Genomic DNA, 23,877 nt, shown 5'->3' with positions numbered 1-23,877 from the left:
CAAATGGCGAATGTTTTCTCTGATATAAGGTGACTGACTCATAGTGGGGTAGGGAGAGGGAGCATAGGAGGAATAGACAAACTATAGATAGGGCAGAGGGGTGGGAGAGGAAGGGAGGGGGCAGGGGGTTAGCAATGATGGTGGAATGTGATGGACATCATTATCCAAAGTACATGTATGAAGACACAAATTAGTGTGAACATATATATACAGAGATATAAAAAATTGTGTTCTACATGTGTAATAAGAATTGTGATGCATTCTGTTGTTATGTATTTAAAAAATTAAAGCAATTAAAAATATTATTTTTCATAAAAGATTGAAACCAATTTGGAAAAGGGCTTATAATTTGGATTATAGCACGAACAAAAGGGCTGGAAATATAGCTTAGTGATAGAGTGCTTGCATAGCATGTAAGAGGCCATGGGTTTGACCCTCAGACCCACAAACATAATTATTTAAAAAAACATTTATTTTAAAAATAATTATTTTAATTAACTTAATTAAATGAAGAAGAAATAATTGGTGGGAATGGAAGGTGAAGTCAGAAGCAGCAAAATGGATACTAGAAGAACTATCTGTCCTCCAAACGAAGTGGAATAGCTGACCCCATGGTTTAGGCTTCATTAAGTTCCCCAATTCTGGATAAGCCTCCAAAAGCAAATGTTAGTGGAAAAAATGCAGCTAATTAGAAAAGATATTATGTATCATTTACTTAAAATAACAATTTATTGACATATAAACCAATAGAACCAAACAGTATTAATAAAACCCTTTTATCTTCAGGACAGAGGCAATGCTCTAAGCGAGCATTAAACAGCTCTGAAGCTGCCAGGCACTCCCCACAACTTAGGAGGCTGAGGCCCTCAACTTAGTGAGACCCTATCTCAAAATAAAAAACAAAAAGGGCTGTGGATGTATCTCAGTGGTAGAGTGCCTCTGGGTCTAATCCCAGTGCTAAAAAAACCCACAAAACAATAAAAACACCAGAGCTCTGATGCTAACAAAGGAGGGCACTAAACACAAATTTAGCATAGGGGTAAGAGTCTTTATGTCTTTCGGTGAAGACAAAGCCATTTGGTTGGCACTTCATAGGAATATCTTTCCACCAGGTCTTCATCATATGGTATGTGCCAGGAGTCTCCAGTTGTTTGCACCACTGTGTCATAGGTGAGAATATGCTGTTGAATTAAAAAGAGAACCAAACATTCAAACATTGAGAATAATGATAAAGGGCTACCCAGCTATTTCCCTTTCTTTTCAGACAACTTCTCAATTTACTTTGGAAGAGTAGTCACTGTCTTAACAATGGATTTTCAAAGAGCAGCTAATTCAGTGATGATGAATGTTGGAAGATGGATATTAGGGAAAATTTTCAAATATATGAAGGTAGAGAAATAGCATAATGAACTCCCACATACTCAGCTTCAATCATTATCAACTCACAGCTAATCTTATTTTATCCATACCTTACCAACTTCCTTGCCATATCCCTCTACCACCAAAATTATTTGGAAGCAAATTTCAGATACCATTTCTTCTGTATTACTTTACTGTATAGCTCCAAAAGATAAGGATTTATTTTTTAAGTGTAATATCAATAAAATTATTATATTTAAGAAGTAATAATAACTGGCTGGAGATATAGCTCAGTGATAAGGCATATCATATGCTTAGCATGTACAAGGCCCTGTTTTCAATCCCAACACACACACACACACACAAACACACACACACACACACACATACACACACACAGAAGAATGTCCACCAAAAACTAAAAAAATAAATATTACAAAAAATTATCTCTCTAAAATAAATAAATAAATTCTTAATATCATCAAATTTCTACTGCTTATATTTCCTGATTATTATATGTACATATATTTCATGATTTGTTTGAATAGAAATTAAACTAAGGTAATTACATTGTGACAGTGAGATACCTCTTATTTCTCTTTCAATCTAGAGGCAATTTTTCTCATCCCACCTCTATTTTTCTTACATCTGCTTTTCTTTTTGTTGTTGTTTGTTGATTTCAGAGGAAATCAGGTCAGTCGTCCTGTATCATTTCTCATAATACGGCCCTGATTTTGCTGACTGAGTCTCTGTGTAAGTATTTGATACTTATTTCCTGTAAATTTGTTGTTTTATAAATTTTTATTTATTTTTAAAATTTACAAATAAAAATTATTGTATATAGCAGTGTTTTGAAATACTTACACATTGGGGAATGGCCACATCAAGCTAATTAACATATGAGTTACCTCATCTATTTATCACTTTTTGTAGTGAGAACACTTAAAAATATATTCTCTTAGCAATTTTCAAGGATCTAATATGTTGTGCCAGGTGTGGTGGCACACAAAGGTAATCCTAGCCACTCGGGAGGCTGAGATAGGAGGATTGCAAGTGCAAGACTAGGTAATTTAGTGAGACCCTATCTCAAAATAGAATATTTTGTAAAGGCTGGGGGTATAATTCAGTGGTAGATTATCCTTGGATTAAACCCCCAGTATCACACACACACACACAAAAGAATATGTTGTTGTTAACAATAGTCAATCATCATATCGTACAATAAATTTCATAAACTCTTACTATCTAACTGAAACTTTGCATTTTTTTGTCCCACATCTCCTCATCTCTATGATTTTTGACCATCAGAACAATGGGCCAGTGTATTTTTCTTTATTCTTTTCTCTCCTTTTTCTTTTTTTTTTTTTTTTTTTGGAGTGGGGCTCAAACACAGGGGCATTCTACCTCTGAGCTACATCCCTGGCCTTTTTTGGAGGCAAGGGGGTACCGGGGCTTGAAGTTAGAGGCACTCAACCACTGAGCCACATCCCCAGCCTTATTTAGTATCTTAAAAGAGACAGGGTCTCACTGAGCTGCTTAGTGCCTCGCTGTTGCTGAGGCTGGCTTTGAACTTGCGATCCTCCTATCTCAGCCTCCTGAGCTGCTGGAATTAGAGGTGTGAGCCACTGCGCCTGGCTCCCAGCCCTTTTTATATTTTATTTTGAGACAGGATCTCACTAAGTTGCTGAAGCTGGCCTCAAACTTGTGGTCCTCTTGCCTCAGCTGCCCAAGTTACTGGGATTACAGGAACATGCCACCATTTCTGGCCAATATATTTTTCTGTAATAATTCTCCTTTGGATTTTTTCCCCTTTGTTTTCACAACAGGCATTTCTGTGCTATAAGTATCTAAACTGCCTCAGAAATGATTTTAAACAGGAAAAATTAGTTACTCAGCAAAAGTAAAAGTATGACAAATGTAGGGATAAGAATTTTGAAGCTGGGTGTGGTGGTGCATGCCTGTAATCCCAGCAACTCAGGAGGCTAAGGCAGGACTGCGAGTTCAAAGCCAGCTTTAGCAACATAGCAAGGCCTTAACCAACTTAGTGAGATCCTGTCTCTAAATAAAATGCAAAAAAAGGCTGGGGATGTGGCTCAGTGGTTAAATGCCCCTGGGTTTGATCCCCAGTACCCCCCCCCCCCCACAAAAAAGAATTTTGAGCCATTGCAAATAAACAGGGAAATGAAAAACCCATGTAAGAAGTCATAATTGATTACAAAATTGAAGTCACAACAAATGGCATCCCAGGTGTTTCAATATATCAGTTAATTTGGGGGATGACCTACAAGAACTTTTGCTCTGACAGACGCTCTGTTTCCAGGAATTGGCAAACAGTAAATACTAGAGTAAAACAACAACAAAGCATCTAGAGCTTTCAATTAATTACAACACTTTTTTAAACAATGCTACATTCTTACTATATGTTTGACTTTGTTAACATCATACATAGAGAACAGATACATACCTGAAAGGTTATTTTTGATCCTGGAAACCTATTTATAATTGCCAGCTGATGTCCTTGCTGCCACTTAAAGAATAGACGTTGGGTCTTGATATCAGGTAGACAGGCCTTGTGATCCCGCATTAGGTCTTTTGTGATAAACTTGCAGTGATTCCCCGAATTCAGTGTGGCATATAGAAGGAATGGATCATCTTCTGAGCTGAACCAGTCATAAGAAAGGACAGAGTCAAATACACCCCAGGAGACAGAGGACAGCATTTTTCACCAAGCATTTTACTTATTTTCCTACTTTTCTTAGAGGTGCCTCTGAATTCCTGACAGACATAATCTCAGTGATACTTAATAAACCACCTGGAAGTCCTTAGCTGGTAAGCAATACTATCTAGAGTCCACAGGGAAAGCTGAGGGGAGAGGATAGTAGTGTCTGGGACTCTTTCAACTCAATGGGGCTAACAATTTTCTTTTTACACTTAAAAGCTGGTTCTTTGTGGACATTTTTCCTATTTGCCTCACTTACCACAATGTACACAGTTTTTTAATTTTTCCTCACTCAAATTCAAGAAAATTCCAAAAAAGTACTAGGACAAGATGACACTTTCTTTGTAAGCCACCAAATAACTGGCTAGTCCCAAATCTGAAACTGTTATCTCAAAGCAGCTTGTGGGCAGTCACTAGGATCAGCACTGGATGATGACTCCTACTTTGAGAAGAATCAGTGATTCAGAGTATCCAACAGATTGTCAATCTTAGCACTTACTTTTCATGTGTGTGGCAATAACTACCTTGGCTCAGTAAATTCGGACTAACCTGCGATATGGATGCTTTGTGCCTTAATTAAAAAGACCCAAATAGGACCACTTAAAATTCAGCTTATACTAAAGGAGTTCAAGTGAAATGACTGGAATCTGCCTTAAAAATCCCCGGGGGAGGAGGGGGGGAACAGATTGGAAAAAAAAAAAAAAAAAAAAACACAAAAAGAAAATGTTGGTACAAGAGGAAGTGAGGGGAAGGGGAAAAATAATACAAGAGGGACAAACGAATGTCAGTAGAGGGGGCAGAGAGAGAAGAGGGGAGGGGAGGGGAGGGGAGGGGGGATAGTAGAGGATAGGAAAGGCAGCAGAATACAACAGACACTAGTATGGCAATATGTAAATCAATGGATGTGTAACTGATGTGATTCTGCAATCTGTATATGGGGTAAAAATGGGAGCTCATAACCCACTTGAATCAAATTGTGAAATATGATATATCAAGAACTATGTAATGTTTTGAACAGCCAACAATAAAAAATTAAAAAAAAAAAAAAAGAAAATGTTGGGAGATGTATGGAACAAGATTAGCAAAATGATGCTAATTATTGGAGGTGGGTGAGAATTACATGGGAATTCACTGTACATACTATTTTTCTACTTTATGTTTGAAAAGGCTTCTTTGGTACATTAGTAGAAATTAGAGTCATATTAAAAAATTAAATATCCACAAAGGGGAATGAAGGGAAGAGGGTGTATAGGAAAGATAGTAGAATGAATTGGACATAACTTTCCTATGTTCATATATGAATACGTGACCAGTGTAACTCCACATCACGTACAATCACAAGAATGGGAAGCTTAAAACTATATATGTATAATATGTCAAAATACATTCTACTGTCATGTAAAACTAAAAATAACAAAAAAATTTTAAAAATTAAATATTCAAATTCAGAGACACAGAAGGTCAGTGAATCAGCCTTTACAATTGAGTTTGGAACTTCAGCTGGTACAGTAAACACCTGCTGCAAAACCAAACAGTGAGACCAACTTCCAACAGACTTCTTGGTTATAATACTGCATTTATCCAATTCTTTCAAACAAGAAAAATAATAATGATGGGCTAGGGCTGTAGCTCAGTGTCAGAGCACTTGCTTAGCATGTGTGAGGTGCTGGGTTTGATCCTTAGCACTGCATAAAAAACTGAACAAATAAAGGCATGCTGTCCATCTATAACTACAAAAAAAAATTCTTAGAAAAAAAGAAAAATAATAATGATGATGACAGAAACTAAGATATATGCTTTCCATGTATTTTGTGCTGTACAAACAGTTTAACATGTATAATTTATAAGTATTGTCTCAAATAACCTTCCCAACATCATGAAGATTACATATGAAGAAAGGAAGACCCAGAGAAAGGAATACCTCTCCCAGATGGGAAGTGGCAGGGCTATAATCTGAACCAAGCATGCACTCCTAATGACTACTAATGTTGCCTACAGTGATTGCATGAAGAGGATCTGGTCTTCTTTTGGAGAAATGGAAGCTCCTTCTCCTAGCAAAAGGAAAAAAAGGACCTGGTTTGGAATTCAGATGAGGAGTTGGCCTCCTGCTTCATGCAAAGAGAGTCATTTTTTAGGAATAAATACTTTGGAGAATACTAACAAACCTGGAGGCTATCACATTGGAACTAATGAAACCTAGGCTTAGGGCTGAGGCACACAAATAATCATCATCCAAAGCAAAGTGAGAAATAAATTTTTGTTATTAGCCTAACTAGTATGAAAACCTAAATGCACATTAAAAGTTCATATGTACTATTGAAGATTTGTGCTCCTGCTGGTTAGCTGCTTTCTTTTTACTTCATGGACAGTCTACATTTTTTTTTTTTTTACTGACCATGTTCCCCATATTCTTTTTGCTTCATAAGAAGCTGTGGCTCAGTAGCAAATTTCTCTTTATATTCAGGATAAAATCTAAGCCCCTTGTATATCTACCAGGACCCATAAGATCCTCTGTAATGTGGTCCCTGACTTTTCTATTATCTCAAAACTTAAGTACTTCCCCTGTTGCTGTTCTAGCCAATTCACATGGTCCTCTTGCTTTCTTCATAAATGCCAACTTTGCAGGGTGCAGTGGTGTACACCTGTAATCCTGGCAACTCGGAAGATTGAGGCAGGAGGATTGCAAATTTGAGGCCAACCTCAGCAACTCAGTGAGACCCTACCTCAAAATAAAAAATAAAAAGAGCTGGGGATGTATCTCAGTGGCAAAACATCTCTGGATTTAATCCCCAGTACCAAACAAAAATCTAAGCTTAGGGCTGGGGATGTGGCTCAAGCGGTAGCCCGCTTGCCTGGCATGCATGCAGCCCGGGTTTGATCCTCAGCACCACATACAAACAAAGATGTTGTGTCCGCTGAAAACTAAAAAATAAATATTAAAAAAATTATCTCTCTCTCTCACTCTCTCTCTTAAAAAAAAAAATCTAAGCTTATTCCTGCCCTAGGACTGTTTTTTTTTTTTTCCTGAGGATTGAACACAAGGGCAAAGAAGCTCTACCAGTGAGCTAAATTTCCAGCTCTTTTCCCAGGGGCCTGCTAAATTACTCAGACTGACCTCAAACTTGCCATTCTCTTGCCTCAGCCTACTTAGTAGCTGGGATTATAGGCACATGTACAGTGGCTTTGTAAATGTTTGTGTTTCCTTCCTACCATTCAATCTTCCCAGCAGATTTACCCCCTCACAAAGGTCTTTCCTGATCACTTCAACCATTACCCTTTGATCTAACCCCTACCTAATCTCATTCTACTTTGCTTTATATTGCACTGACCACTGCCTAAAATGATATTACCTAATCTCACCCCTGATTTGTCTTCCTCCTATTTCTCTTTTCCTGATATCTCTTTTATCCTCATCTATTTAAGTTTCTTCTGTTGTAGAAACTATATTTTGTAGCTGCATCAAAATATTTTTTTGAATAAGGTATGTACATATACATCCATTTTTAAAATTGCAAAAGCAGGTAACACACAAGCAGATGACTAGAGCCTAGTGTAATTTACCTTTTATCTCCATTACTTACATGTCATCAGCAAAAAAACAGCTGGCTTGCTTTTGCACTTTTTCCATCTCATCCTTTCTCCACCGGAAACGCTGTGTTAGCATGTGCTTCCGGCCCAGGATCAGCAGTTGCAGATTCTGTTTGGCTAGTTGAGAAACTACATCCAAGAGCTAAAAAACAAAACCAGCATCCAAAAGGGTCAAGAGAAAAATCTCAAGTAAGTGGAGTGATTTTTCTACCTGGTCATCTTAATGGTTAGGCTCTGTTTTCTGAAAAGCGGGTAAGAAAACAGCCTTTAATAATTTTCAATCTTCGAAAGCCCGAGGAAAATGCTTTCTTATTACAAATTAATGTATAATACTGACCACAGGTTATGCTACACTAGATCCAGGAGTGGATTTCTAAACAGAGCTGTGTCTGGTTGTTTTTATTTACACATAAAAAAAAAAGAAAACTATACACACACACACATATATATTTATATATAACTAAATATATACATATATGCATACATGTGTATGAGTGTGTGCATGCATATTTATTTAGTTAGTTTAAAATAAACTGAGTTCTCTAGAACCTATGGCAGGCATTTATACTAAAAAAGTTTGTTTTATGGATTCAGACATTGAAAGTACATTTATTTCAGAATACACATTACTTTTTCTTATCTTTCTTTCTCTTTCTCTCTCTCTCTCTCTTTGAGATGAGTCTTGTTAAGTTATCTAGGCTGGTTTCAAATTTTTGATTCCTCTGCCTCAGTCTTCCAAATAGCTAGCATTTATAGGCATGTGCTACAGCATCAGGCTCCACTTATTCTTTTTATAAAACTATACCAAGATTACAAGTTATTTTTCAATGAGCCTAGATATAAAATGGCAAGTGGATTCATTAATAGGGATCACAATTCTAAAATTTTTCCATATTCATTTCCACAACATTGTAAAGATACAGAAAAGAATGCAAACCAAAATACTTTTATTACTGATTTTTAAAATTTCCATCCAGCTAGGGAGACAAAAAAGACAAGGGTCCTTGCAGCTATAACCTGGCTCAGATAAACAGCCCTGAATTTATTAATATTAGGTTAAAGGTAGAAGCCCAAGGAAGGGCAGAAAAATTAGCTTGAACTACTCTGGGGCACCATCTTGTGGCTAAAAGGTCTCCGTTAACAGCAGCTCTCAGAAAACAACAAAAACAAAGGAGAATAAAGAAAAGACACAGGAAAGAAACATGAGTGAGCAGAATAAAGGCAATGGCCTGAAACACTATGACAGTCCAGCTATAAAAACCTACTTCCTTTGGAGTAAATTCCAAGGCTGGATCTAGTGGGTTGGGTCAGAGTCAAAGGTATATTCAGAAGATCAAAGAAAAGGAAAATTCAACTTAATTCTGTGTTAGATGAAAAAGAAATTAAATTTGGAAGATAGTACACCCCCCCCCGCCCCGCCCACAAAAAGAGGGATTGAATGCAGGGGCGCTCAATCATGAGTTACATTAGCTACATTCACAGTTCTTTAAATTTTTTTAGATATAGGGTCTCCCTAAGTTGCCAAGGCTGTCCTCAAACTTGCAATCCTCCCGCCTTGACCTCCTGATTTGCTGGAATTACAGGCATGCACCATTGTGCTTGACTTTATATATCAGTCTCTCTCTCCCACTAAGTACAACTAAATCCCCCGGACAGCATATATAAAATTAACATGGGAAGACTTTTTTTTTTTTGGTAGAACTGGGGATCAAACTTGGGGCCTTGAATATGCCAGGCAAGCACTCTACCACTGAGCTATACCCCCAGCCCAGGAAGGCTTTTAAAGCTAGGGATAAAAGGCAAACTAGTGGGCTGGGGTTGTGGCTCAGTGATCGAGTGCTTGCCCAGCATGTGTTAGGAACTGGGTTTGATTCTTAGCACCACATATAAATACATGAATAAAGGTCCATCCACAACTAAAACAATATACATTAAAACAACAAAACAAAAACAAACTGGCTAAGGGCCTCAGGACATAAGGAATGGAAAGGCCAAAGCATGTAGTATAAACAAGCAAACAAACAAAACCCAAACACCACACAAACCAAAGGTCTGTTCCCTATCTACCTGGAAAATACCAGGTAAAATAATGACACCAGTAGACTGTGATGCAAGTTATAACTAGAACATGTATCTTTGATACACTCAAAGATGCTACAGATGAGGGCTGGGGTTGTGGTAGAGCACTTGCCTAGCATGTGTGAAGCACTGGGTTCGATCCTCAGCACCACATAAAAATAAAGAAAGAAAGGTATTGTGTCCATCTACAACTAAAAAAATTTTTTAAAAAGATGCTACAGGGGTTTGGGGATGTGGCTCAAGTGGTAACGCGCTCACCTGGCATGCGCGGGGCGCTGGGTTCGATCCTCAGCACCACATAAAAATAAAGATGTTGTGTCTGCTGAAAAACTAAAATATAAATATTAAAAAATTCTCTCTCTCTCTCTTTAAAAAAAAAAGATGCTACAGTTGAAAAGAAAAAAATCCAAAACCCACTAAGATAAATAAAAGTGGAATTCTAAGAAAAGTTCAAGTAACCCACAGGAAGGCAGGAAAATAATTCAGGAAAAACAAACAATGAAAATAGATAATAGAAAACAAAAAAATAAAATGGCAGGCATATGCCCTAACATATCAGTAGCAGCATAAGGTATAAAGGGCCCAAATATGTCAATTAAAGGACAGACATTGTTAGAGTTGAATTTTTGCCAATCTTACATGTTAAAAATATAATTCTATTACATGCTAACTAAAAGAAACTCAATTCTGATTTAGGTTGTTTTCAATATTCCATACTATTTTGCTATCATCCTTAAGATGTTTAAAGTACAATTCTCTAGTAATCAGAAGAGTAAGAACATTTCAGATTAATATTTGGTACAAACATTGTCTAGTTTGGCTTCTACCCTAGTTCGATTTTTCTCCTGTAGATAAAAAGATTTTTTTTAATTTTTTTTAAGGCTCACACATAACATATTTAGTTTTGGCACCAAACTACTAAAAAGTAGTTCCTGACCTCAGGGTAAAAATATAATTGGCAGGGCTATAAGTGTTAGAAACAACTGCGTAGGGGTGCTTAGGAAATAGAAAACTGGGAGGTGGGAGAGGCCAGAGAGGGCCATACTTCTGAGTAATCCTAAAAAGCAAATATCACTTCCTTTTCTATTCTTACAACTTTTTACCTCCCCCTCTTCAGGCTCTAGTTCTAGTACTTCCTGGGATTGTATGTACTATACATTTTCAAAATGTCTAAAGTCTTTGGGATGTGATGTCTATCAAAAATAAGAAAATCTGTGCCAGTTCTTGATAACTATAAAACCGGGCGAGGTGGTACACACCTGTAATCCTAGCAGTTCGAGAGGCTAAGACAGGAGGATCACAAATTCGGGATCAGACTGGGCAAACTTTGTGAGACCCTATCTCTAAAAAATATAGAGCTAGAGATATAGTTCAGTGGTAGAATGTCCCTGGCTTCAATTTCCAGTACCACACATAAAAAGGGCTGGGTATGTAAACTCAGTGGTAGAATACTCCTGGGTTCAATCAGTCTCTAGTATCACAAAACAAACAAACAAAAATAACTATAAGGAGGCTTAAAATATTAAAATGATATCATTATTACAATTAAAAATTTAACAATTTCTTAATTTTAAATATCCAATGGTCATATTTCTCCGAATTTAAAATTAAAATCTAAAAAAGCTATGTCCATTACAATTGCTTGATAGCTTTATTAAGACTCTCTATAAGCTCCTCCTCCATCTTTTTTTTTTTATTTTTTAGTATACTGGGGATTGAACCAGGGGGTGCTCTACCACTGAGCTATATCCCAGCACTTAATTTTTAAAAAAATTTTTTTTAGTTGTAGATGGACACAAATATCTTTATTTATTTATTTTTATGTGGTGCTAAGAATCAAACACAGTGCCTCACACATGTGAGGCAAGCACTCTACCATTGAGCCACACCCCTAGCCCCTAAAATTTTTGAGACAGGGTCTCGATAAGTTGCCCAGGCTGTCCTCTAACATGTGATCCTTTTCCTTCAGCCTCTCTGGTAGCTGGGATTATGTGTGTGTGCCACAGTACTGGCTTCCTCCTCCATTTCCTTTTCCCCTTAGAGTAAAAGAAATGTGGCTATTCTTACAAAATTTCCCACATTTAGGGTACTGCTCATTGCCTCCCTCTGACATCACATAATAGAACCTCCAGTTCTCTATCTTTTCTGTAAAATGGTAGTTGGATCTAGAGGCTGGATCAAATTCAAGGATTTTGTTTTGTTGTTGTTTTGGTTATGCATGTATAATAGTGTGCTTGTGGGTGTGTATATGTACCTATTTAAAATCATCTTTTTTTTGCATTTAAAAATTATTTTTATTTATTTATTTTTCTTACATACATGACAATAGTGGAATGCATTACAATCATAATTATCCATTCACAGCACAATTTTTTGTAACTCTGTATATAAAGTATGTTCACGTCAAATTATGCCATTATACGTGAGCTCTCTTATTTATTTTTTTAAATCATGGTCTTGATAAAGTTAAAAGGCTAGTTCATCTATCAACATTACTGAGAACCTTCTCTATAAGGTTTTATAGACACTAAGCAGGGACTGTTATTGATACAGATCTAAAGGTACAATTAACCTCAAGTGCAAAGAGGGAGCATAAAGGAGGGGTGCTTCCATCAGACTCAGGGTAAGGTCAGAGAAGTCTTCACAGAGCAAGTGACAGCAGAGCTCAATTTTCAGACCAATTATCCAGGCAACAAATGGGAGTTTCCAAAGACAAGGAATGGCATGTTGATTGTGTTCTTTATCAGCACACTGAATTTGAGAAACTGTAAGGTATCAAATGTGGCTGAGGCAGAGGTATAGAAGAAAGTACCAGAAATACTGTAGGAATAAATGCAGGGGTCAGATTACAGGGGTCTGTGAAAGCTGATAAATCTTCCTGCATGAAAGCACTGGGGGATAAGCAAAGGATTTAAGACAGCACAGTGACATAACTACCATTTTAGAGAGATCAAAATTATGGAATGCAAGAAGGCTGGACTAGAACAGGCAGATCAATTAGAAGGCTTCTGCAGTAATCCAGGCAAGAGATAATGAGAAAACTAGCAATAAAGTTGGAGAGATGAGAGCCAGTAAAGCAGAACTGAGCAGACTTAGTCACTGACTAGATGTGAGAAATAAAGGGGAAGGATAAGGCAAGGAAGATTTGGACCACCAGACAGAGAATGGTACCAAGACAAATTCCTTTATTTATATGTGGTGCTGAGAATCGAATTCAGTGCCTCACACATGCTAGGCAAGCACTCCTCTACAACTAAACCACACCCCTAACCCCCCAAGACAGATTCTTGAGAGGAAGAGCTCTTGATATCCCTAGGTAGGAGATTTTTCATTAGGTAGCTGGTTATGTGGGGCTCTACCATTTATGGGAAGGCTCTGGGCTCCAGATAAAGATCTGGGAGTCATGAGTGTAGATGAGCTATAATAGGATAGGATAAAGGGAAGAAAGCAGAGGATGAAACCTGAGGATAGTACTATTTAAAGGAGAGTGTGAAGACAGAAGAAGAAATATAAGGAAGACCAGAAAAAGATTGTAAGGAACATTTTAAGAAGGAGGTAGAGGGTTAAGTATCAGTGCTACAAAGGCATCATGTAAGATAAGGACCAACATGTGGCCTATAACTCAGTGGAATAATTTGATGATCCTATAGGGATTAGGAGTGAGCTTTCAGTTGCTTCCCTAAACCCTATGTAAGACTGCAGTTTGCTTTGCATGGACAGATTGCATCCTACAAGCACAGCTCTGTTTTGATGAGCAATCAGTTCTGTTCTTTATTTCACATACTGAGTGGTATGGATTCTTCAAAATCCAGCCTTCCCAGCACCACTGTGAAGGGAGCAGGTTTTTTGGATTTGTTCTTTAAAGAAGAAAGAAATTTGAGAATATTTACCTTTTGATCACACACACACACACACACACACAAAAAAAAAAAAAAAAAAAAACAGTAGCAAGGTAGAGGCTGAAGACATAGGCATAGAAGTGACAACTGCTGGAACAAGGTTCCTGAGAAAGCAGCAAGAGGCAGAATCCAGAGAAGAGGTGGAGAGAAAACCTCTTGCACTGAGATAGAAGAAGGATAATGATGGATTTAAATACAGAAAAATCTGATAGTATGTGTGTAAATGCATGGTATGTATGTAGATATGTGAAGCTGTTCCTCATGAGACCTTCTATTTTCTTTGTGCAATAGGAAGTGAATCACTGGCAGAGTTATGGGGAGGGAATGGAGTAGGAGGCTTCAGGGTCATTGTGCAAATGAGATAGAGCTGGTATAGAGACTGGGAGTGGGAGTTTCTACATGACCGCGCACACACACACACACACACACACACAACCCTGAATGGGGTAAAGCTGGGGCTTAGTTTGAGGCCAGCAAGCCAATGCCCAGAGGTAGCAGCAGTCAGCCCAAATGTGAATTTACAGTGCTCAGTGTCCTGCCTGCCCAATAAGAGGGAGCAATTGGAAGACAGCTAGTGAGAATTAGTTTCTTGTTCTACACTAACATTTGGTGAAAAGGCACTTTCTGGTAGAACTATAACTGAAACATCAGTCATCTAATATTCTTCCTTTTTATTAGTAGTAATTGAATTCAGTAGTCCAAATTCATATTTATATCACCATAGTATCTGTGATTTGGGTTCTGGCCTGAGTTGGAAATTTTGAATTCCAATTTTATTTATTTGCTGAGATACAAAATGTGAATAAAGTACCTCTGCCTATGCCTACATCTCCCTTCTCCCTTCTCTATCCTTAACAGTGTTATAAAAATTATCATCATAAATGAAAATGTAGCTGGGCATGGTGGCACACTCCTGTAATCCCAGCAGCTCAGAAGGCTGAGGCAGGAGGATCATGAGTTCAAAGCCAGCTTCAACAACTTAGTGAGGCCCTAAGCAACTCAGCAAGACTATGTTTCTAAATAAAATGCATAAAAGGGCTGGGAATGTGGCTTAGAGGTTAAGCGCTGCTGGCTTCAAATCCAGGTACCAAAAAAAATAAAAATAAAAAATAAAAAAAGTAAAATGGTATTTACATACAAATTTTTTGTATGTAAAGATGAGATAATCTTTGATAATTTTCTACAAGTTCTCAAAGCAATTTAGGAGGGAAGTCAGTGTTTTCTCATTTAGAGACTAAAGGAGCTAAGAGAAACCAGGGACTTATTCAAGGTGTTTCTGGGTGGTAATTCAGAGAAAGGATCTCAAAACCACCTGGATTAAAGGGGATGTTCTCTCTAACAATGCCTCTTCCTTTTAAATAAGTTTAAGAAACCACCAGAGGCCTATTTGATAAGGTGGTCCAGGAAGGCCGTGTGTTAGTGAAGTACATTTTCTTCTTTTTCTTTTTTGATACTGGGAATTGAACCTCAGGGTGCTTTATTACTAAACTATATCCCCAGCCCTTTTAATATTTTACTTTGAGACAAGGTCTTGCTAAGTTGTTTACCCTGATCCTTGAAGTAGCAGAATGTGTCTTCATGCATAGGTGTGGCCTCCCACAGTGGGTCTTATTAAATTGCTAAAGTTGGTCTAGAACTTGTGATCCTCCTCCCTCAGCCTCCTGAGTCACTGGGATTACAAATGTGGGACACCATGCCCAGCACATTTCCTTGATTATCGTACCTCTTTACCTTCTGTCAAACTTCTCTTCCTTTAATAAATCAGTGTAGGAATGGTGAGGAAAAACTTAGCCTTAGTTGGGGAGAGGTTCCAAATCTAGTTAGGGTCTAGATCTATCCATTAGTTAAGGTTCAGTACTCTTTGGATAATGCAGCTAGTGTCAACTCCTAGCACTTCTGATGCTATAACTCCATGTGTGAAATAAATGAATATAAATAGCTTTTAAGAAATCACAAAAGTTCAGATTCCTGAGCTCAGGAATAGTTTTCTTCTCTTTATAGGACCTGAGGTAGCAGGGGAATCTGGATTAAAGCAGAAATTGTTTTCACAGCCAGTGGCTATTTTAGTGCAAATTGGGACTGTGCAGAGGGTTTGTGGAGCAAAGAATCATCTATTTGACAGGTTTAACCTATTTTTTTGGGGGGGGGGGGAGAGTGTGGTACTGGGGATTGAACTCCAGGGCACTTGACCACTAAGCCACATTCCCAGCCCCATTTTGTATTTTATTTAGAGACAAGGTCTCACTGAGTTGCTTAGCGCCTCGCTTTTGCTAAGGCTGGCTTTGAACTCACGATCCTCCTGCCTCAGCCTCTGAGCTGCTGGGATTACAGGTGTGCACCACCGTGTCTGGCTAGGTCTAACCTTTTGGAAGTCTCATTTTTTTCTCAGATAAACTATGTGAGTCTTTACACCAAGGAGGATGTAAAGTGATTTAGTGTGTGCCTCCTTTCTTTTCCTACCAGAAATTTATGTTCATTGGACAAGCATCATGATAAGTGCTTTCATTATCTCATTTTAATTACAAGACAATTATATGAGTTAGGTCTTATCATTATTTTTGATCTGCCTTCTCTTTACACATATACAGAATTGCAGTTCAGAACCTAAGCTGATAAAGGAAAGCAAATTCATTTTAAATAAAATACTGATGTTAAGGACAATGTTTTTCTTTATTCATAAGTGTAGATACTTAAAATTCCATAAACAACAGAAGTTCTTAAAATAAGCACTAATAGACTACATATTCTTTCCACATAAATGAATTCCAACTTCTAACACTAGTTACAGTTGTTTGGGAGACTGGAGCCAGGAAATACTTCTCCATTTTTTTATATGATTGCTTTACTAAAAGACAACCTCACTGTAATGTGGGGATTAAACTAGGGCAAATGGTACTGGGTGGGAGTTTTCCTATTTGACTCTGGCTAGAATTCAGAATATGATGGGGTTAAGTCAAAGACAGACAAGAGAAAGCAAGAAAAATAAAGTTTGTTTTTTTTTTTTTTCCACAAACTAAGAAACATAAAACCACTGTAGGGACAAAGATTATGAAGAACTCTCCTGGGGCAGTGTTCTAGGACTTGAAGACCACAAACATAATGTTTATAATTGATGCATTGTACTCTCCACAAAGTTTATAGCTGAAAAACAAGGGAAGTCATAAGTTATACTAGTACAATGGAGTTTTCTATGATGTATCTATAATGTGATTCCCCTCTGCAGGCTAGCTAATACCCAGTTTCATTCCAATCTTTATCTTTATTCCTTTCATTTTTCTCTTCAGCCAAGTTTTAAGAAAAGAACCCCTGCTCTAAGATGATGACTCTATATTTCTTGAGTGACTGACATTTTCTGTGTTCCTATGAAAATGCCACCAAAGAGGAGAGTGCAAGAAATCCACCAAAGTTGTGGCTCAATGCTTCTGATTTCAAGTGGTCACATCATGTTTTCATTTGCCTGATGCTCAGCTACTGCTGTATCAGCCTCAGTTTTACCTTGGTCAGGTGTTGCTGCTTGCAGAAAGAGGTCATTATTTATTTAAGGAAAAATTAATAATGGTGTTTTGCTAGAACTATTAAAAAACTATATATACCATATAGGATGAAGTAGCATTTGATGAAAATGGGAGAATTGGAAAATGATAAGAGAAGTGTTTTGGTGAAAAAGCAGAAACTGGGGCAAAGAGGGAGAGGGAAGCTTTCCTGGGTATATGTAAGCACTATAGACTTTTTAAGTTTGGTGGAGAAGTTCCAAGAAGGGTGAGGCTAAGATGGGCTCCTACCTCCATCTCTGTGCACAGAAGATTTAAAACTACTTAATGGCTACTACTTTGCAGGTCTTGGGAAGAATATATATACACAAAATTTAATCACTACATCATGATGTCATAAATGATCCCACTGGTTTATGTTAAACCCACTATCTGCTATATCCTGCTTTTGTCAATCTTTGGTATTTTAGGGAGATTTCAATGATCTCATCCTGTTCTTAGTCAATGAAACAATTCTACTGAGGAAGAGAAATGCCCTTTCTGCTTTGGGAACATCCTGTCAAATGTGGGATGTGTTTCCTCAATATCGCTGTCTGCTCTGATGCCATTAGCACCCACACAGTTATCCAGCCTTTTAAAAATATTAAATTGTTGGACTGGATGGGTTTCCCCAGCTAGGTGAGACTCAGAGCTGTCTAGAAGACAAAAGATTTGGCTCCTGACTCATAATGTGACTTTTCTCCATACATTTATATGCATTCTTTGTTTTTTTTTTTCATTTCTCTGTAAGATATCTGTGCTTCCTTTATCCTATGAGCCAAGAAAAGATAGATATTTTGAATATAAAAAACTAATTTCAGGAAAAAAATTAATTTCAGGAAGATTAAACTAACTTATTCTGATGCATTTAAATTGCCACCCTTAAAAGGTTTATTTAAAATTTCCCCCAGAATTCTAGATCCAGTCCAAGTTATAGGAAATGCTTTACTCACTCCGGGAATGATGTGAATGCTTTCAGAATCAAAGGACATCATTTAATAATTAAAAGAGAAGTAACATAGCCAGGTGTGATGGAGCACACCTGTAATCCCAGCAATTTGAGGTCTGAGGCAGGAGTACTGCAAGCTTGAGGCCAGCCTCAACAAATAAGCAAGACTCTCAGCAATTTAGCAAGACCCTGTCTCAAAATAGAAAATAAAAGGGCTAGGGATATAGTTCAGTGGTAAAGTGCCCCTGGATTAATCCCTAGTACAACAAAACATAAATAAATAAAGTTAAAAAAAAAAAAACAAGGGGAAATACTGGGGAATTATATTGGCCAAATTATAGTTATGCTGTATGCATGCTCGAATATGTAACAACAAATTTCACCATTATGTACTACTATAATGCACCAATAAAAATATGAAAAAATCCAAAGTATATAAAAGACCTGACTACATAAAAAGACATCTTGGAAAGCTCCAGTTAATGTTCTGAGCCATCTATCCAGTCCTGCAAGTGGAAGCAAAAGAATTTACATATTAAATGAAACTGAACAAACACATAAAAGAGACTTTTCCATTTGCTATCTATTATGTAATAATATAGTAATAACAATTAATAGCAAAAGCTTTGGTGTCAGGCTGCCTAGATTCAAATTCTTGTTCCACTATGTACAAACTTTCTGACCTTGGGAAAGTTACATTTCCTTTCTGTGCCTCTGTTTCACTGTTGGTGATATTAACTGGAGAAATTGTGATATTAACTGGAGAAATCACAGTAGATAATGCATGTAGATACAAAGCACACTGAAAAGTACTTAATAAATGTTAGCTATTATTAAACAATACAGTCTGGATTCATTGATTTAGAGCCCCCAATCTCTACTCTATCAGAAGGAGTAGGGAAAAAAGGGAGAAGAGGAAGGGGGAAAAGAGGGAGAGAGGGAGAACATTGTGAAAAAGAAGAAGAAGAAAAGGGAGAAGGAAAAGAGGAAGGAGGAAGGGGAGGGAGAGAAAAAAGGAAAGATAAAGAAACAGAAAAGTTTCTTTTGGCATCATCACAGACTTGGATGATTTTTGGGTTAATCTCTGTCAACATTTAGTAAGAGTAGAACATAAACTTTCAGGTTAAGAAGACAAACCCTGAACACACACATCTATCTAATCTTAATTGCACTTGAGATGTCATTAAAACTATAATATAATCTCTCTAAAATGACAAATCCATAAAGACTTGGAATATGACAACTACATAACTTTTGGAAAACAGAAGATGCACAAATGATAACTGATCTTGAGATCCAATTCAGTCAAATCTGAAGAATGGTGGCTAAGAACAAAGGACTGGTGGTATGGCTTGGTGGTAATGCTTGACTAACATGCATGAGTTCCTGGATTCAACTGCTAGCAACTCAAGGGGAAGGAAGAAAGGAAGGGAGGGAGGGAGGGAGAAAGACACAATTCCTCACAAAGACTTTTCAGTACTCTAGTACTGAAAAGAAATGAAGCTCAATGGAGATGTGTGGCTTAACTAAGAAGTGGATAAAAGCTGTTGAAGAAACATTTGATTCCTAGATTCATGCTTTCCACCTCCTTGAATCTATATTGCTTCTGATAGGAGATGAAGTCTGAGGGTTCGTTATTTGGGTTGAGAGAGAGAACAGGAATCACAGAGGTGAAGGAGTCATCAAAATAACCAAAAAACATTTCACCAAACAAAAGGTTTCTAGAATGGAACAGTTCTTTGATAACAGACCATACCAAGTCACACCACTGTGAAATTTTAGAATACTAGAGACAAACAGAATATCTTTGAGAGTAACACTGGGTCAGGCATGGGGTGCATGTTTATAATCCCAGAGACTCGGAAGGTTAAGGTAGGTGGACCGCAAGTTCAAAGCCAGCCTCAGCAACCGAGGGAGGCCCTAAACAACTTAGCAAGACCCTATCCTGAAATAAAAAAAAATTTTAAAAAGGGGGGTTGGGGACTTAGCTCAGTGGTTAAGTGCCCTTGGGTTCAATTCCTAGTATCAAAAACCAAAAAAAAACAAAACAAACAAACAAACCCACAAACAAAAAAAGGAGTAACATTGGAAGTATGAAGCATTTTCTTCAAATTCTGCAAAAATATTATTTCTAACCTAGGGATTTATTTTTAGCCACACTATTCATATATAAGAATAAGATAAAATAACATTTCAGACATGAAATCTCTCAAAAGTTTACCTCCCCCCATCCCAATGCATCCTTCTTTAAGAAGTTCCTAGAGAATCCCCACTAAAGAGACTAATCCAAGAAAGAGGAAGGCAGGAAAGAGAGATCCAACAAGGAGAGAGGCAATGGGAATCCCCAGGAAGATGGTGAAGGGAGACCCAGAATGACAGTTGTGTATCAGAGAAAGATAGTAATGAGTCCAGGTAAGGACTCAAGAGATAAGCCACATTAAGGACTATTATTTTCAAGATCCCACTACCATTATACTATTATTTTAACTGAGCATGGAATGCCTGAGTATTTTCCATGGCTTGTCTTAAAAGGAGCCAGGGTTCCATACTCTCTGACATATTATTGTTGCCTCCATCAGTGAAGACTTGCATTTTACTAAAAATGCAGAAAGTTTTGTTTTGGCCTACTCCTGAATGCTGAAGGAATGCCATAATGAATTTAGGGGCAAAGAGAAGTTAGCCCATTCTGTTTAACCATAGTTCTGTTGGAAGTCATGTACTTGATCTAAATAATAGCTCTGTCAGATGCCCTGCCTATGGTATACTCTCTTTTTCCTAAGACTCATGTTTGACCTTGAACTCTGACTTCCCTAGATAGGACTCCTACAGAACAAAGCTAGATAATGAACCAAAGACTATGTTCAGCTTATCTTCTCTAGGAAGTTTTCGTTTAATAGTGACAATACTGTCCTTTCCTCACACAGCTACTGTTGAATTTTTCAAACCCAAATTATAAAAAGTAAGAAAATTATTTACATATAAGTTAGGATTACATTACTCAGATGGGGTGAGAGAAGGGGAAGAAGTTATGAAGGGAAAGGAGAAGAAGTTATAAAAGGCACAATGGAAGTCAACTGGTGGGTACAGAGGTTATTAATTAATTTCTCCTTAAATTACACAATTACATTTAAATAGTGTTCTTTACACATGACACATTTTACACACACACACCATAGTCTTTTTATTACAAACTATATGGAATTGCCAGTATTCTACCATCTTTGATGTAAAAACAGCAACCTCATAAGTTTAACCCTACTAGTTCAGGTTCAGTAATGTGCCCTGTGCCCTTGAAGCAAAATAAGAGCCCAGTTTCCTCACATGCAAAATGTGGAAGGGAAAAAAATAGGTGGTTTCTGTCTCAAATTTAACAAACTCCTATAATTGTGTAATTGTCATGTTGTGTATGCAGAACAAAATAATTCCTTTCTCTAAAAAGTTAAAACACCATAATGGGGGGTGGGGTGCTAGGGAAGAATAAAGGAACACTGGATTGGGCAGAGGGGAATGAGGGGAGGGGAGAGGGTGTGGGGTGGGAAGAATGTGGAATGAGACGGACATTATTACCCTATGTACATGTATAATTGCATGAACAGTGTGACTCTGTATCGTGTACCGGCAAAGAAATGAGAAGTTGTGCTCCATTTGCGTACTATGAGTTGAAATGCATTCTGCTGTCATGTATAACTAATTAGAACAATTACAAAAATTTAAAAAAAAGAAAGTTAAAACACTTAGCCAGTCACCATGGCACACACCTATAATCCCAGTGATTTGGGAGGCTAAGACCGGAGGATCATGAGTTCAAAGCCAGCCTCAGCAACTTAGCAAGACCCTAAGCAACTCTCTAAATTAAATACAAAAAGGACCAGCGATATGGCTCAGTGGTTAACTGCCTCTGGATTTAAACAAAACAAAATAAAATTTAAATTTGGAAATTACTGTGTGTTTCCCAGGAAAAAGATCTGCCAAACATTATAGTCACATAACTATAATTTAATAGAACAGAACAATGAGGACTTAAAAACAGTTTTTAGAAATCCCCAAACCTTCACATCTCTCTTACTTCTGCTTTTCTTAGCAGAAATGGGGATACAGAAACTGGAAATGACAGGAAGTAATAATGGGGATGTGATTTGAAGGACAGTTGTGAGAGGAGGAATTAAGAGTATAAACAAGACAACTATGTTTGGTCTACTTCTCTAATCAGGGCAAAGACATGAATGGGATGAGATGATTCTTTGGCAGAATTGCTGTTTTGACTCTTTTTTCAGGCATTATAGATTTGAAAGTAATGTAAATCAAAAAGAATAATCTTCCACTCCCCACCCCCCACAATCAAGCTGAGTTTCAGCACAATTATGATATGCACTTTAAGTACTTTTAAATGTTAATGTTTTTATACATATCACCATTTAATCCTCATAGAATCCTGTAAATTTGGTATCATTATTACTACCTGTTCTTACTCTTCTTTTACAAATGTGGAAAACAAGTCTCAGCAAGGCTAAGGAAATAACCCGATGTCACAGACTAGCAAATAGCAGAACAAGGTTTCAAACCTAGGTAATTTTAACCTTAAACCTACACTTTTATTAATCTGTAACCCTAATACTATATAACTCTCAAATTCAAACTTCTTTCTTTTCAAAATACTCCCTTTTAAAAAAGACTTTATTTATTGTAAAACTTTTCCTTCTTAATCCCATCCCTTATTCTACAACTATGACAAAGTGACTATGACAATTCTAGTAGCATCTACTGCTTCATCCTTCTTAATTGAATTGTGGGAAATCCTAGGTACTTTGTTGGAAAGCCTAATACTATATTTGTACACTGGGGTTTACTTATAGCAGTACTTTGTGATGTGCTGGGGCTACTTTAAGCCCTAGGATATACAAGATATAGGCTTCTGGAATGAAACTGTTACTTCAGGTTCTATACAAAAATTTACCCAATGAATGTACCTCTGCTCCAGGATACTACGGAAGAACAAGTGGACATAAAGATGAACAAGACTGATCTCTACCCTGAAGGAGCTTAGAGTCAAGTGGGATTAAGTGAAAGGTGTTGGAAGAACTGCTACAAGGAGGAAGCAAAGAGGAGCCTATGCAAAGTTCTGAAAGCTAAAGTGGAACTTCGAAGTCTAATAGAGGTGGAGAGAGGGGAAAACATTTTAGATGAGTGAAACAGCACAGTATATGGGGGGAAAACAGAAATTTTAGAATCAATGGGGTGTCCAGTGCAAGGTGAGAGAAAGCAGGAACTGAGGAGAGGGGAGAGATGAGACTGAGAGGCAGGCAGGAGTCAAACAATGAAGATTCTTGCCTCCTGCACACAGGACCAGTTTTGTGATGAGAAGCCTCAGAGAAGTGACACTTTCAGATGTCCATTTCAGAAACAACACTCCCACAAAGGTTCAGAATGTAAGGAGGCCAATTATCAGATGTCAGAGATAATGAAAAATGAAAAAGGTTTGACTAAGAACAAAATTAACTATAGCAGCACTGTCCAAGAGAAATACAATGTAAGCCACAAACGTAACTATTTGACGGTTACACTAAAAAATATGAAACACGGTGAAATAAATATTAATAATACATTTTACTTAACTCACTGTATCAAAATATATTCCAAGATGAAATTAACATAACAATTATTGAGAGCTTTTCCTATATTTTCAATTTTTTGGGGGGGTTTAATTATTGTTGTTTTTGCAGTGCCAGAGATTGAACCCATAAACTTGGGTGTGCT

At 37.3% G+C, this 23,877-nt stretch overlaps 1 protein-coding gene across 2 annotated transcripts in view; it reads right to left on the bottom strand.

The window, feature by feature from the left end:
* Nucleotides 1-710: 710 nt before the first annotated feature.
* Nucleotides 711-23,877, bottom strand: part of Prorp (protein only RNase P catalytic subunit) — a 128,585-nt gene continuing 105,418 nt past the window's right edge. For both annotated transcript variants that reach the window (XM_071607830.1, XM_027929562.2), the window contains exons 6-8: nucleotides 7,660-7,808; nucleotides 3,824-4,019; nucleotides 711-1,181 (exon numbers count right to left, since the gene is read on the bottom strand). In XM_071607830.1, the coding sequence (XP_071463931.1) occupies nucleotides 1,050-1,181; nucleotides 3,824-4,019; nucleotides 7,660-7,808 (477 nt within the window). In that variant the 3' untranslated portion in view covers nucleotides 711-1,049. The remainder of the gene's footprint in view (nucleotides 1,182-3,823; nucleotides 4,020-7,659; nucleotides 7,809-23,877) is intronic.

The sequence above is a fragment of the Marmota flaviventris genome, chromosome 2 (genome assembly GCF_047511675.1).
Source record: "Marmota flaviventris isolate mMarFla1 chromosome 2, mMarFla1.hap1, whole genome shotgun sequence".
Taxonomy (NCBI): Eukaryota; Metazoa; Chordata; class Mammalia; order Rodentia; family Sciuridae; genus Marmota; species Marmota flaviventris.
The sequence above is the reverse complement of the archived record's forward strand: the minus strand, read 5'-3'. Positions and strand labels throughout refer to the sequence as shown.